This window comes from Misgurnus anguillicaudatus, chromosome 19 (genome assembly GCF_027580225.2).
Source record: "Misgurnus anguillicaudatus chromosome 19, ASM2758022v2, whole genome shotgun sequence".
Lineage (NCBI taxonomy): Eukaryota > Metazoa > Chordata > Actinopteri > Cypriniformes > Cobitidae > Misgurnus > Misgurnus anguillicaudatus.
This window is the reverse complement of record NC_073355.2, coordinates 20,574,342-20,591,846: the sequence shown is the minus strand read 5'-3', so window position 1 is coordinate 20,591,846 and position 17,505 is coordinate 20,574,342. Positions and strand designations below refer to the sequence as shown.

The 17,505-nt window shown below is 37.4% G+C and overlaps 1 protein-coding gene across 2 annotated transcripts in view; it reads right to left on the bottom strand.

Moving 5' to 3' along the window:
- The window catches only part of arhgap23a (Rho GTPase activating protein 23a), a 75,161-nt gene extending 58,442 nt beyond the window's left edge, over positions 1-16,719 (bottom strand). Inside the window, exon 1 of one of the 2 annotated variants that reach the window (XM_073857106.1) lies at positions 16,267-16,719. In XM_073857106.1, coding sequence (XP_073713207.1) covers positions 16,267-16,275 — 9 coding nt within the window. In that variant the 5' untranslated portion in view covers positions 16,276-16,719. Of the gene's footprint in view, positions 1-7,660; positions 7,938-16,266 lie in introns of those variants that run through there. The other variant, XM_073857105.1, reaches the window with a different exon arrangement.
- Between the last annotated feature and the right edge of the window lie 786 nt (positions 16,720-17,505).

The following is a 17,505-nucleotide window of genomic DNA, read 5'->3' as shown; positions in this document are numbered from 1 at the left end:
GACACACTTTTTCGCTTGGACCTACAAAGTGGCAATTGTAACATGCTATAATAAATGATCTGTGGGGTATTTTGAGCTAAAACTTCACATATGCACTTTGGGGACACCCATTTTACACCTTAAAATAATCTCATCATATGACCCCTTTAAAAATTAAAGTTCCCTAATGGAACCATACAGGCCGACAAATACCTTTAGGAGCCTCTACAGTACATTTGATTACAGTACCTACGGTACTAGTGATGAATTGCATGAGTTACAGTGTCTTCACTTGTTCACTGATATAAAGTTAACATTTTCTCATCTTTGTCACATGACCGATCAACGGATTCTCAATGAAAATAAATGACTTTTGGTCGCTTTGTCACTAAATTGTCACTAAAACTCACTGTTTGTATGAACCCCTCTTATGAGTGCAAGTTTACACAATCCATACAGTACTACACACTTCAACTCCTCATTACACATCACTCCCTGGCCTGGACAATGATCTTGCACCTCTACAACTAAATATACAGTATGATCTGTGTCTCTTTCTCCTTCTCTTCCTTCCTCTCTCTCACACACCAGCTGTGTACCATCAACAAGCTGAACTGCATTAGTTGCTATGTCCTTGGTGTTCTTCTGAAAAAGAGAGCCATTGTGTTATTCCCATTACGCCTTCCAATCCAATACCAATAACAGCCCTGCACAACTTCCCTGCTTTTCCTATAATTCTGTCCTCGTTTTGCGCTCTCGCTGCTGTTGGGCACAGAGGAATGTTCATGCAAGTGGGAAGAAAGGCATTTTTATCACCCTCACCATAAAATTGCCCTCTGCCCACTCCGTTCTGACAGAAATTGAGTGTTGACTTTTGCTTCAATATCAGTATCAAGCATGGAAACCCTTTGCTGGACTAACAGAAACAAATTATGTAGAACTGGTGACAGAGCATTGACAGAGCATTGCTTTGATGCTTTGAATATTAACTGGAATACAGTACACTGCTGTAAAACATTCCATGCAATCTTTTATTTTTTATAAAAGTTGAAAACTATATGCATGCTGATTGAAAATAAAGAGAAATGTTTAAAGGGGCCATGGCACAAGACTTTTTTAAGATGTCAAATAAATCTTTGGTGTCCCCAGAGCACATATGTAAAGTTTTAGCTAAAAATACCACATAAATAATTTATTGTAGCATGTTAAAATTGCCACTTTGTAGGTGTGTGCAAAAATGTGCCGTTTTGGGTGTGTCCTTTAAAATGCAAATGAGCTGATGAAATTCAAACACTGATCACAATGATGGTGGTTTATTGCAATTAAAACTCAATTGTGCTTTTCTCTGCACTAAATGGCAGTGCTGTGGTCGGATAGTGCAGATTGAGGGGTGGTATTATTATAATAAGAGCTCCTTATGACATCATAAGGAGAGCCTAATTTCAACAACCTATTTTTTCATGTGCGTGTAGAGCATGGGTCACCAAAACTAAGTTACTGGGTGGATCTTTTTCACATTTTTAGGTTGATAGAAGCACTGGGGACCCAATTATAGCACTTAAACATGGAAAAAGTCAGATTTTCATGCCATGGCCCCTTTAAAATAGTACATGAAGTAAGTCATGTGCCTAACATTTCACAATGTTCCTCTCTTAAATGGATTTAATACATGTTCAAAACTATTTTAATTATTCATTATGACAATTATTATTTGATGATGCAGCAGCAGCAGCAGCATCAATAAACCTTAATGCATTAGTTTTTTTATCTGTACTCATATTAAACATCAAAACAGTGATCTATTTCAATAATAAAAGCAAGTAACAAATATCAGTATCGGCAAATCAGTATCTGTCGTTTAAAAAAAAATGGTGTCATCCCAAAAACAAATACAGACTGATATCTGCATCAGTCACTTGATCCACTATTTGAGTTAAGAGTGACAAACAGGGTCACTGCTACTGTCACGGTTATTATTACCAAAAAGCACAGGTCACTGGAGTGACTGCATGCTAAAGAGACAGCGAGATGACAAACAAGACCATTTGTGTAATGGTTCCTCGGGTTTACATTAGGTTATAGAGAGAGCACGAATGAGGGGATCAATAAGTAGCCCATTATCTGTGTTGTCATCCGCTGGGAGTAGCTGTGAAGGCCAACGCCCATCTGGGGCTTAGAGTTCAACATCTAAAGCCTACAGCGATTCATTCTTCACGCACAGATCCAACATTACTGGCCCAGCGCAGTATAGTCGCACGCACACATACTGCTCACACATGTCTTACACTTCTCTCCTGCATTTCAATGTGATGAGTAAGTGATATCGGATAGGTGGAGCTTTATTAAGAAATTAAGGAAGTAGGAACTAGTCACAGACAGCTACTATTGTGCTATGGATAAAATAGATGGTTCATAAACAAGATGAAACAGTTTCTTATATCTTTATTTAGCTTAATTCTTTGTCAGATCCTGCAGGATTGTACAGTCATCTCGCCCCACCCAGACCATCAGACTTCTCAGAAAAGCAGCCCATCTAAATTTGGGTTTGGGTAAGCGTGCATCAATTCCTGATTCACTAATTTCCAGGACTCACTGATGCATTCAAATGGATGGAGACTGATATGAAAGCATTGAAAACTCAGCACTCCATTATTTAGAAAGGATATGGGTATATCATCAAACCATACATGCCTTATCTATCCATCTAATCGAAAATATGTTAATGAGTCTGCTGAGGCCCACACAAAACCCAGATTGAGCCCATTTAGGATGAACTGGATTGCTGCTGACCCCATCACATAACATCACTGTTTGACCTCACAGATGTCCCCGTGTCTAAATGGAAGCAGATCATCCCTGCAGCCACGTTCCAATATCTAGTAAAAAATAGCCAGATGAGTAAAAGCTGTGAGGACTTTACTAAAGATCAAACTCCTTATTAATACTCATGGTTTCATGTTCAACAAGAACATGGGTGTGGTGCTTGAGTATCCACATACTTTTGGTTATATAGTGCGTGTGGAACACTACTAAGAAAGACGTATAATAAAACGTATAATGGCAGCATAACAATCTGAGAGAAGAGTTATAGGTAACTATAAAGTTATAACACCATCACATTTACTAAAGCAGATCTAAAGTTAAAGTAGTTGAGAAAGTCAGCATTTAAATGCTAATGGACCTCATACATATTCTTTCTCCATCTCTCCAACACACACACTTGCAGTGCAGCAATTTGGTCCCAGAAAATTTCCGTAAAATTGGTAGAGAGGCTTCTGTGTGAACACAAACGCGTCCTGTAAATGTTCTGGGATCGCTCCCGCAAAAAGGACCTAGTAACTTTGCCGTAACGAAACATTCTGTTTGAACAAGAAGCAGAAACTATTGTGTGTCAATTGTGTGTCATCGCAACCTGAAATTTTGTAGGGCTGCCTAATGATTTATTGTGTGTCATCGCAACCTGAAATTTTGTAGGGCTGCCTAATGATTAGTCACGACTATTCGTTTGCAGAATAAAAGTTTTTGTTTACATTATTATTAAACACAGTACATCAACTAATATTATGTATATATAAATACAAACACATGTATGTATAATTTTAAGAAAAAATATATTGATATAATAAATATTTATATTTATATATGATATATTATAAATTATATGTAAATCTACAAATGTTTATACACATGCAAATATTTCTTAAAGGCCGAGTCCACGATGTTTGAAAAACGCTTTGGAAAAGGAGACGGGCCGACTACCAAAACACACTTACAGTATAGCCAATCAGCAGTAAGGAGCGTGTCTACTAACCGTCATTGTTGCCAGGGTTGCGTATGTGTGGGGCGGGTCTATCAACAGAAGGTCCAGATTCTATTGGGGTAGGGGCGTGTTTGTTTAGGTGATTTCAAATATCAACATTGGCTTTCAAACATCGTGGACTCTGCCTTTAAATATATACATGCATGCATGTGCATTTATATATACATAATTATTATACACTTTACACACATATTTAATATGTAAACAAAATTATTATTCTGCAAACGTTTTGTTGCGACTAATCATTAGGCAGCTCTAAAAGTATGGTTTAGCTCTTTGACACAGGAATTTAAACGCAGATTTAAACGCAGATCAACATTCACTTTGAGAATTTTTGGCAAACTGGACTGAAGCAGAGATCAGAGAGGTCGTCGCTATCCGAGATAAAGCTGAGATCATTTACCAGCATGACAGAACAGCGCATCACGCGCTCATGTTGATCTTGTCATAAGCTAAAATGCACACACGTGGTTTCTTGAGAGAGAAATCATGGATAATAAGCTAACTTCGGACGCTGTGGAAAAAATACGTCACGTGTCTTTACGGAACAGATTCCGCAAAATCATTGGCAGTGTAAATGAACCAAAAATCAAACCCTGGACGCACTTTCCGTGTATTTTCCGTAATCTCTGTGTAAAATGGGCCTAGGTGATTAAAGTTACAATCCTGCTAAAACACATTTAAACCTCATCAGAAGTATTTTTCCTGTCCCTCTATCCTTCAGTCTCCGCCACTCAGGTCATCCAACATCAGCTCATTATAAAAAACAACAGTGGCTATTTAAAGATTAATGTTTTAGCATAGATTAACTAAAAAATCATCAGTCGTTTTCACAGCATGTTGCCAGGTTTCAATGAGGCTGGTGTGCACATGCTTCTGTTTATACAGGAATGGGTGACCTACAGCACCAAATGGGCCATGTGCAGATCTGAGATCTTTTATGCCTTGAGTTGAAGTGCGTCTCTGACATGTTTTCTTGCAAAAAGTACATGCCAAAATCTCCAGTCACTCTTTACTGTCCTTTCTAAATAAAAGTAAAAATCTCAAACATTTCGTCAATATCCTAATATATTCAACAAAACCCTTCAGATAAAAAGCTCTTGCACCTTAAAGTAAGCACGCCATCGTTAATGCAAATCTTCGGTGCACTTAGATGACTTTGCTGAAACATCAATGTGTTTAAGGTATTCTACCAGTATTTCTGAATGACCTGAGACCAAATTACAAGTAATTAAGATTTTTAATTAGATAGGGAATCACACACCTTCTTGTATGGTTGAAGTTATACAGACTATACTCAATAGCAAACCTGATGGGTGATTCTCACGAAACCATTGAAACACCACGGCACTAATGATTTTAGCTTTAAAATGTGTAATATAGTAACATTAAAAAGCATCAGAATTAACACAATACTGTGTTCTACCTTGCACAATGTGTGATTTTAACATAAGAATTTATAATTGTAAATTTTATCTCATTTTCTGCTGAAATTCTCATTACCGCAATATGTCCGGCTGTGTTTGAACATGCGTTATGTTGTAATTTAATCAAATGAACACAAAAATATTATGAAAAAAAATAAATGGATGTTTTGCTAGACTGCTTTAGATGAGAGAAAAAATATTTACTGAATATTCATGTATAATAATAATGAAAAAAAATTAGGAAAATGATGTGTCCATGCCTGATGTTCTCATCCTCCGCAACACTTTTTGAGAACAGTTTAAGCACACATACAGAATTTTAATAAAGTTTGATTTTGAGTGACCAAGCACATGGACCAGTTACTTCAAGATGGCTACCAGGTAAGATCATTTTTTTACAGTTAATTTGAAATATTGTCTTGTCAGAATGCTTACACGACATTTTGATTATCATTACCGCAACAGATGCTTATTAAATGTTAATTTAATTAATAGAAGCATAATACTTTGATTTTAAATGCATGTGCAGAATCTCCAAATTATGTTCTTTCAGGTTTGTCATGTCATTTTGAAAATATGTCATTGTTGATGTTTTCTGACTGTTGCGGTAATGAGATTTTTTAGGACTAATTTTTTAAATTATGTTACAAAAAGTGTTAAATGATAAGTAAAAGTTTTTAAATTAATGTTCCCATTTACTCCAGACTTTGTTTTTCAATGTCTGGTGGGAAAAAAAGTAAATTTAAGCAATTTTTACATTTTCATGCTTGACATTTTTTAAAACCAAGTTTTCGTGAGAATCACCCTGATATTTTGGGTAGATGTGACTCAGTTTGTTTCAGTAGCATTGAATGGAAGAGGTTAAGTCTGTCTCACTGCTCAAAATCAATAAATGCTTTGATGTTTGTGAACACACTTAATGTAGGCTGCTGTTCTTTCTAAATGAACTGAAATGTGTTATGTTCTCTCTCCACTCTCCATTAATCCTGTCTTCCCTCTTCGCCCAACCGCTTTATGATAATTGAATCAGGGTTCAATTCGGCATGACCAGGAGAGAAAGTCACTGGTCACAACACACTTTTACACAAATTCTCTTGCTCATACACACAAACATCAACCACTCCCGCTAATAAAAATAGCACTCGGCTATATTTTAGTCTATTTGGGTCTCCTTAAATACCAAAACTGTATAATTTCCTTCCAGATGGATGCAGAAGTGCACTTAAATGTAATATCATCAACCCTAAAGTCATTCCAAACTTTCAAAATTCTTCATCATTTCTCCTTTTGGGTTCCACTAAAGAAACTGGTAACATATACATTTGATCTCATTATGCAGCAGTTTACAAAACAGGTCTAGTATTGTTTGCTTGCAAATTCCAAATGCTACTGTATTTGTAAATGTATGATAAAAGAGAACAGAAAAATGGTAATATGATGATGCAAATCAAGATTGATTTCGAAAGCATCAGCTTTTAAACCGAAAAAAAAAAAAACCATGAGCAGATACAGTACATCTATCCAGTTGCAAATCCACTATTGCTGTAATCATGTAATGCGATCTATTGCTAATGATGCACAAAATACATCTATTCCTCCTCCATATACTGTAGTTTCATATTTTTTCCTTCTGTCAGAAGAAAAAAAATTGTATAGGAAAATCTTTTAGTGTTAAACAAGAACTGTGACATGATAATGATATACGACATACAGTGCCACAGCTATTTGCTCCAGGAGATGCTGCATTATGTTGGTACACACCCATACACAGTACACACACACAAACATACACACACAGCTCTGTACTAGTCTATAAACATATTGTTATTTGTTTTAACAACCATCTTTCTATTGTACACAAAGATAAAAGAGAAAAAGCCTTCTGTACGTATAATATAGCATGTGATGTAGGCCTACAAGACTTATGATGTAACGTGGAAAAAGCTTTTAATTCAAAATATAGGTTGATGTTATAAAATCTAAACTATTTTTAAGAAATAGAAAGTTGATTACTATTTGTATATGCATTTAAAGCATACAACATCAACAGACTGTACACTTGACTTTGCTGTTACATTAGATTTTACAGCAGATAAGTAAATAACACGTGAAGTGACTGACAGGACAACAACAACAACAACATGAATCACTTTTCCCTTTGATGTCAAGCTTCATAAACTACTTATATGCGTAGTTAGTGGAGAAATTGGGTCGATTATTAATCAAATCTTTAACGAATAGTTAGTCACATCTGTTATGTCTTAGTTTACTTTGTACACATTGCCGCCACGCTACTTAATCCTCTTAGTAAATCATGCTTTCTAACCAGTACTATAACGTTACACACAAACTGTTTTCAAACTCCACATCGCACGAGCGATCAGCTAACTTACTCAATCTTTAACCCTTGCCTTAGTATGGATCCAACACTTACTTCGTTTTCTGGATACGGTGGTATTCCAACAAGGCAAAATGCAACTCCATTCATTGGACAGCTTCACTTGTTTTGCAGAGGGATAGTGAGCGGTTAAGATGATATAAACGCGATGTTTTAAATAAATTACAAATAAACGAGGCTGTTAAAAATGATCTGAGCGATCTATCTTGCACCGTGGCATTCACATATCCCGTTTTCTTCCGTCCATTTGCCTCTTTCCCGTTGTTTGGTCTGCCCGCAGCGCCCTCCTCCTTCCCTCTCCCCGATGCAAATCCGCTGTCCCAACACCGCGCGCTTTGGATCAATCAGTGTATGGAAGTGAATGGCGCGGGGCTCTCTCTGGTGGCGGCACGCGGGCATTACAAGAAGCGTAGCAGGGCGCGTGACGGGAGCCAGAGCGCGGCGCGTTCAAGGCCACTGCAAACAAAGCCCTCTTTGTACCAAGATAAAACGATAGACGGGGACGAAAAGACATAACAGCCGAAAAAAAGAAAGGTACGAGACTGTGAAATAGAGATTGGGAGGACATTTGAAGTGGTGAAGGTGGCTAATGCTTGAATAATAAAGTGCTTCTGTGAGTCTATAGTAAACATGAAGAGTTTTGTTGCAAAACGAGATAAATCCATTTTTTTAACATTTTTGTCAAAACATGTTTTTATTATGTTATCATGTTATTATTTTGTTTTAAGGTGCTACTTAACTGTATTTTTTAAGTTAATCAAAACAAACCAACTGCAGTTGAATTGATATTAATTGGAATGCACAACAAAAAAACGAGATTTCTGAACAATTAAAAAAAAGGATTTATCTCGTTTTGCAACGAAACTCTTCATATCATTATTTACACGGCTTTCTGGGATACTTGATTCTGGTTGGTCCTTCGCGTGGTATGTTCACTGATAACATTTGCTTTTAAAACTGATAACACCGCTCAACCAGGTACTGTGAGATGATACCAGACGGCTCCATAATTAATATGATATGTTTTCTCATACCAGATTTGAGTTTGTCAGTCAATATTTCATGTCCAGTTCCCTGATAGCACACAAACATCTCGAAGACGTCTATTTGATGTCTGCGTTTACATCTGCAAGACGTATTATTTAGATTGTTTGCTCATCTGCAATACGTCTCTGAGATGTTTCCTAAAAGATGTCATATAGACATATTGAAGACATCTGCAAGACGTTTTTGATTTAGAATGTATGTAAAGCAGCTCTTTCTAAGACCTTTATAAGACGTTTTTACACACCAGATGTATTCCAGATCTCCAGATCTTTACCAGACATCTTGCAGACGTACCTGTGCTATCTGGGTTATTTATTAATGTAGCAAGTACCCAGGTAATAAGCGGAAATAATGTATGTAATGTAAAAAAAACTAGAGGGTGAGAGCCCTAGCAGACCCCGGCCGACCCCGGTCACTTATATAGGCCTACTGTCAGAAAATTAGTAAAAAAAATTGTCACTGGGGAGGGAGGTATCTTTTTAAATGTACAAATACATACATAAAGAGTAAATATTAGTAGCTACATTAGATGTACATATTGGTACCAAAAGATACTGTATACCAGTGTACATATCTGTACCTAAATGGTACATTTTAGGACCTTTTAAAGGGATAGTTCATCCAAAAATGAAATTCTGTCATCATTTACTCACCCTCGTGTTGTTTTAGACACTAAAGAAGAAATTTTAATACAACATGGTAGTATCATGTTTTTATTACTGGATATTCTGACTCATAGGCCTATTATTCTAATAAATGACATAATAGTTTACAAAAATAATCTTCCCTCAAATGATGACACAACATGGGAGATATGAGTCGTGTTGGGAGGAAATGGTAGATGTAGAGGTCAGAGTTTGCAGTTTTAAGAGCTTGAGGCATTGTAGCCTGCAGAATGTGGAGATGCAATGCACTTCAGTCACGAGCTCTTCAGGTCACGCTGTGGTCATGACAGATCAATCAATGTGATGCCGAAAAACAGACGTGCAAATGTTGTATTGATTTAAAGGTCACAGCTTCAGATCTGTCTTTTTACCACACAAAACACAATGCTGAATTCAATCTGGGAATTTCTTCAAAACAATGAATACAGGTAGCTCACAAAGCTTTTGTGTTTTTCCATTTAGATTTCCTTGTAAGAACGCAACGCAAACAGCTTTCTTTGTGTACGCTATGTATGTTTGATTTTGCGGGAAGGCTTGGGTGTGAAATGACTGCCAGGTAAATATACAGTAGGAAGTCCACTCAAGCTGGCTTATTGTTACTGGCCCGGCCGACCGGCGGCGCATTTACAAAGTCGCTCGGAGAGACCAAGCAAACAATCTGACCGGACCTTATTTCTTCACGCTCTTAGATCAAGTTAACAAACTCAACAACAGAGTCCATTAGGTCTCTGTGGGACAAAGGCAGTCTCATTTACAAAACGTTTCACAAGTGTGTTTATTTTTTCCCAGGGATTAACCTAACATGACCTGAATTGAAGTGTAAGAGCTCAGGAGATATTATGTGAGCGTTTCAGACTTTGTGACTGCATTGCTCTGGAAGCTGTAGATCATCAGAGCTTCTAATGTTTCTTGGGGCATTAAAGCTAAAACAATGCAGAGAAATACAGATGACCTGACACTCAGTGCTTTTGCCCATGTGGCTGTCATTACAGAGAGAGGCAAGAAAGACTATTTTGCAATACTCTAAGCTCTTTCTTTGTCTTCAGTAAATAAATATAAGAAACCAGGCAATCTTACGCAGATTTTGTGGGTATTGTATGTGTATAAACAAAACCACAATGTGCATAGCTGACAAAAGTAATGATACATGATTTAAGTGAATCAGCATGTCAGTAAATCTCTCTCTCTCTCTCTTCCTATGATGCATTGATATATTGGCCTTTAATCGGTATGGGCAGATTAACGCATTTTTTCCCACCATAGGACATCGACCGATTGTTTAAAAATAGCAGGTGATCAGGGCAGATTGTATCCTGGTATTCAAAAGGGGCAGAAAAGGTATAGAATATTGGTATTGCCACAGAGATTATGTATCGGTGTATCCCTTAAATAAATAAGTATATGTTTAGAAATATGTAAAGTAAGAGACATATGTAAGGGGAAATTAAAGGGACACTCCACTTTCTTTTCGAAAATGCAGGAGGTGCAACGATATTACGTAGTGCCCGAAAATAGTCTGCTATTGAATAAGGGGACTATTTTCGGCTGCTGCGTAATATCATTGCGCCTCCGTTACGGCAGCAAAGTCCTTGATTATTACGCCAGAATGTGATTATAGTTTTTAGCCATAACGACATAGAAATTCGCAACTTTAAATTTTTCCATCGGTCTTAGTACACGATGTAACTACAGAAGAGTCAGGTTTTAAAAAGGAAAAATATTGAAACTCTGGTTATTTTGAGTGCGATGCTAATGGTCTAGTCAGATTCAGTGGATTGTGCTAAGCTATGCTGGAAGTGGTGGCGCCGGACCCGGAGATCAGCTGAATGGATTCCAAAACGGTAGAAATCAAATGTTTAACTCTAGGGGAGCTGGAAAATGAGCATATTTTTCAAAAAAAATTGAGTGTCCCTTTAAGATACATATGCATCAGTTTAAATCCTCTTTTAACTTTGGCATTTACACATTTGGCAGATGTTTTAATACAAAGTTACAATAGTTCATTCAGGCTTTGCATTTTAGTTGTACATACATTTCCTATCGAACTTTAATATCGCTAGTGAGTGAGCTTGCGTTACAAAAAGCCAACCAAACCAGATTCAATTCAATAACAACGGCAAAGTCACAATATAAGAGGGTTTGTTAGACTCCATTCATTCCCAGTTACTATCAAACCAACATCATATCTCTAATTCAAGGCGCTCTAAGCGAATCTGTGTGACGTCACTTTTTGTTGATGTTTGAACTGTTTTCAAACAAACGGAGCGTAGGTAACTCCTCCCGCTCCCCCTCCATTCCGTGCTTTCATGAACGCGCACAACCCCCACCCCCAAATCCTTCTTGTCATTTATTGGCTGGAACACTTTGTTATCGTTTCTGTTTGTAGGTTTGGCCACTTTGTTTTTATTGCAGTTTGTGGAGCCTGGGCTGTCTACAGAGATCGCATTTTTTTACAGTTTGATCAGCGAACAGGCAGCAAGCAGATAGTGAGGAAATGTTTGCTGTATGTAACAAAAAAATGTTATGGTCTAAAACACGTGAATTCGCTTAGAGCACCTTTCATTTTAATTACCTTTTTTTCCTGTTACCATGTGTTCTGCCACTTACTATTTTTAAGTTCTTCTTTTGTAAGTTAAGTGCATGCATGCTCATGGTGGAGATTTTCCTATGTGCTTATCTTATCAAATCCATATTGTGCTCTCAAAAAAGCCCATTACCTACTGGACGCTGCATTATTATTTTATACACTCAGTAATGCTTTTATATGTTAGCTACTGTGTGGAAACAAAGCGTTTTATCCGAGCGGTCCACAAGGATGAGTCTGGGGCAGAGGGAGAGAGGTCACAGGGTTCATGAACCCATATTCTCTAGGGCTAGGCTGTTGTAAATCTGCACTGTTCACTCCTGTCAAACTAAGCCATGCTGTGTTGTTGTGGACATCTAATATGGTTGTCTGTTTACACTATAAGACAGAAACAATGAATCATATTTATCATCATAATTAATTAATATTCAAAATGTGTTAAAGGAACAGTATGTAGGATTGTGGCCAAAACTGATATTGCAATCACAAAACTTGTGGCTAAAACTGGTACTGCAATCACAGAACTGGTGGCCAATACACAAAATGACTGGCATTTTGACTGGCAGCTAGTTGCCAGTAATACACAGTAATGCTGTAATTTCTACAGAATTTTTTTACAGTGTAGGTCCATATTTTATCAATAAAATAAAATCGTTGTTTCATGCACCTATAAATTATACATGCAGGAAAGAATAGTGCACTAAGAGTTAAAATAAAACCTTAGTGAGAGGAATCTCTATGAATAGTATTGTATTGTGTTACATGAACTACTGATCTTCTCTATTTATGAGCTGAGATGAGGACACTTTTGACCACTGAGAGCATCTCACAGCGCTTGTAAAGCTCAAACGTCCTGTTTCCTCCGAATACACATGTGGCATAGCATACATACCACCACTTCCTTTCTTTTTACATCACTTCCTCTAGGCTAATCTTAAAACATTGCAAGATGTCCATTCTGCTGACACCTATATCTAAAAGCACAATCATACGATTCGAAATGAAGTTATTCACTTTGTCAAGTACATTCAATGATGTTTTGCTGCTACTGTGGAAATGATGAGCAAATGAGAGAAACATCTGCTAGTAAACACAAACCCTCAGCCATCTGCCCACTTACTACAGAGTGGAATGGATTTCAAATATATCCATAATCCATGCATGTAATCTAACCAGCACGATACAGAGACCTGAAATATCACATTTACGGTCATAACGGATGTAAAAGGGTGGAGATGAAAGAGATTCAAAAAGAATATGCTGGAAATACATGGGTCTGATGCATAATATAATGTCTAATTTATGTATGAATTCATAAGCCACAAACCAATCACAAGTAACTAGATGAAATCAGTTGTTATTTTTAGTTTGAATGTATTAAATGTTTTTATGAGCCAGCTAGTGTTACTGGCTAGAGTCACTCCATACATGTGATCAATGAGACGACCTTCACATTCACTCTCACAGTTATACACACAAACACGCATGTACTTTAATCCTTATATTTCTCAGAGGTCTCAGTTGTGATAAATGTTATGTATGAGATGCAATAATCTTTTGCTTTAACTTTCATTTCTTCAGCCCTAAACGCCCTGCACCAATGAATGCAAAGATGTGTGTGTTTCCAGTGTGTGTGTTCAAGTTTTTTCTGAGTATTGATCTATTGCTAATTTCAGCCCATGGTGGTCTCTTATTTAGCTAGCTAGTTGCCTGTTGGCAGTGCGCCATGCTGAATACACACAAATACACACACACTGTGTCCAGCACTGACCTGTCTCGGCTCAAACTGATACTTTTCACAACATCTTTTTCCTGTTCCTCTCATAATAATTATGTGAGCATATTCAAATACAGATGTCAAACTACTACAATTCTAGTGGGAACAGTCAACTAAAAACTTCTGCATGAAACATTACTTGCATATTTAGTTCACAGAGCTTAAAATTGATACAGGCATACTTTTTTTAGGGTTCATTCAAACATTCACATACTTGAATCCATGTACACTAGGACTGTCAACAACAGTATGCTACAATTAATATATTTAGATCAGACAGTGGTCCTCAACGGGTTTTACTTTAGACATCAATGAAACCCAACACAATATCAAACTGTCCTTAAAGGTGCCAAAGAATACATTGATGATAAATTGTTCTTTGATATTTACATAGAAGTTATGTAACTTTATTAAATGCAAAAATTATCCAGAAACGTTTTTACATGTCCATTTACAACCCTAAGATTTGAATTAAATTGTTATTACCTTATTTGGAAGGGTCATGAATAATAATATTGAGCTTTGCTCTGATTGCTCTGCTCTGAGGCTCATGTCAGTAGCTCACATTAGTAAACAGACCATATATGTTTAAGCCTGTGTTAGACGAAAATACAGATTTTAAGGAATAAATAATTGTTTGAAGATGGATTTTTCTGGGTGGTAAGTTTGTGCTTTTTTTTCAGTATGGACCCGCAAAATGTAACGGTAAAGTCAAAAATAAAACTTTAGCCTAAACACTAGAATATAGCATTAATTAGCATGTAGGACTAACTAGCAGTAACAACTTTGTTTTTAGCATTGTAACAACATTGTAATTAATTTAATGTTGGGGCATTCATCTCAACTGTAAAGTCACAGTCGGTGTTATGTTGAGATTGGCCTCAGATGTTTTCCAGCTGTCTTTTGCGTGCACAAGGTTTACATAAAAATTAGGAAACAAATGCATTTGAGGCCCACGATATGTCATTACCATGTACATAACTCTAGCTATTCATCTATGCTTAGGTAAATACAGTTTAAAATCATTGACGTTCATGAAGTTTCCATGAACCATTATAGACCTGCAACACACACACAAAACTCCGCTGCTACCCCGGATAAACAAACTATATCCATTGTTTCCATAATGCTGGCTTTCTTCTCCTTACATCCAAAAACATACTTCTTCTTTTGTGCCATTGTTGAGTCTTGATATAAAAAAGCTGATTGACGTGTTGACGTGCTTTTTCCGGTGGGATGTACCCATAAAAAGAAGTGATACCCTGATACGTCAGCTGGACCTGTATTCGAAAAAAATCTGAAACTACTCTGCAACACAACTGCTTTTTTGCTACATGTTGCCTATGTTTAGCATGAGGAAACCAACTCTTAAACTGTGTTAATAAGCATGAAATACATTTAAAAACCGCTGAACCCCCCTTAAATATTGACTGAGTAAGACCATGTCAAAGACTGAATATAAAGTGAAGTCCAACTTTGATGCTCCCAATCTCATTAGATTATACGGCTGTATTTCACAGGTAGGGTCACATATTATTTGCATTTAACAATTGTGTTTCCCTGTTGTCTCAGACCCCACCAGAACCCATCAGTTTTCAAGGTATCAATTGGAAACCACTAAAATAGCTCAAATGTGTCCATTGTTCCTGGACATTTATATTCACAAGCACCCATCAATACATACACTGTATTGTTCTCAGCAACAATCCAATGGTTGCATCCATTGGGTCCAATGGTTACAATTGCATGGGGGTGACATCACCTGAACTGGCTGACGTTACTCTCATGCAAGACGTGATTGTAAACATGCAATGTTCCCCGCTAAACACATTAATGATAAATCACCGGAGAGCGGGAAAACAGCATGTGACACGCTTGAGGAAAGATAACGCTTGTTTAGGGAATAAATGTTTTTTTTATAGGAGCTAGACGGTATAAAGATACACACATGCAAAACGCTATGAATTTGCAGTGTCATGCCCAAAGGAGAAAGAGTGACATAATGCACAGGCTGCAAATCTACCCTGGGAATCAGCGTCTTTTCTTTGTATTGTAACCGCATAACAACTAAAGAGCAGTTCAACCGTCTGTTGTACGCGTCAGAGAAATCAAAGCATGTTTCATCGGACCCAAAATAATTGACTTTTCCAAATTGCAACCCTTAGCATACATTTTAAGTGATCAAACATGATAAACATGACTGGTAGCATGGTACATGTGTAGAAGCAAAACAGGTGCAATATTGTTCATTCAAAGCAAAGTGTAAGGTTACTGATATCTAATTTCTAGCATCAATACATCAACGTAAATATGTAAGGTTGTGCACCACCCTGTTTTGAATGTGACATGGGTCTCTCTGAGCACCAAGACAAAATAATGAAACATTATCAGCTAAGAAAAAGCAAGTTGCAAGGTAATGTGTTTATTATAATAACACACTGAGGATTGTTTGAAAGTGATGCCAGCATCCTTCGGTCCTGTTTGCTTTTTTGCTGTCAGGAAAAATGACCTTATGTGTGTAAATGCGAATGTTTGTTCTTTATAATTATATCCAGGCTGTATCGCTCACCTGCTCCATGCTTCAGCAATCCCTCCTCCGCCTCCTGATCCCATTCATGGCACAGTATTCCTGACGTTCCTGCTTATCAGTGCAATATTCCCACAACAGCTTTCCTAATTCAGGAATCCTTATAAAAATCCAGAGAGGTTCTTACATAGCCAGCTCTGAGATGCATTCTGAATCTCGTTTCCTCGTTATTCCAAGTCAGCCAAATGCTCCTGATCGTTCCTATTATTTCTGTCACTTTCTCTCTCTTTGGTTCTGTGCTTTTGCTTCAGGCTATGTGCTAAAGCAGAGGCACAGGGTCAATGCTGTGGCAATGGTTTCCTCCCTCCAGTATAACGGAGGATACAGGATGTTCTGTTGTTCTCTCTCTTTCTCTCACTTACTCTTTATGACCATCGCATGTTCATTCGTTTCTTCATATCACAGCCTTTACCTTGCCTTGATACTTTCAACCCTACCCTCCCTCTTCACTTCCCTCCTCTCCATCCCTTCCCCCACACATACGGATTCTAAAGGGAAAAGAAGGGGGGTTGGTCATGGTGGCACCATGTGACTCGCAGCAAAGGGCCGTGGGACCCAATGAACTGACGTTTATTCTGTTTCTATGGTGGGACCCCCTGATGCCCAGCCTGGCTCATGCCTAAGATGAAGCTTTAGTCACCATTGGCAACCATATAGGACAGCTGCTATAATGTTGTGATGGTATGAATCTTCAACCATGTGCATGGAGCATGTACTGCATAGGCACATACAGATTACATTGAAATGTATTTATAAATAAACTTTTAACAAGATTGATTCAGCTGAGTGCAATTTTGTGATTTTTATACTTTGTTAAATTTAATTTTTTTAATTGACTGACAGCTATACATTTTTATATTTAGCATAATAAAATCTCTACCAAGTATGCCCTATGGCCTCAACTGTAGTTATCTCTCAATGCAGGTTATTTTTAGTCTTGGAAATTATTATGCATGCAAACCATAACTGTGTTCACTGGGAGACTGATCTTTAATATAGTTTATATAAAGCATAAATGACTGTTGCGGTGTGAACAAAAAAACATTGCATTTATAGCAATAGTGTCCATATAAAGCACCCGCATACGGAAGCTCACTTGCACACACAGGAAAGGTACGAAGGGCACGCACAGGCATGCTTGGTCAGTCAGGAAAAAGACATCCTTAATAGTTTCCCTTGTCCTACATGAAGAGAAAATCCCACTGCAACGGGAACTCAGCC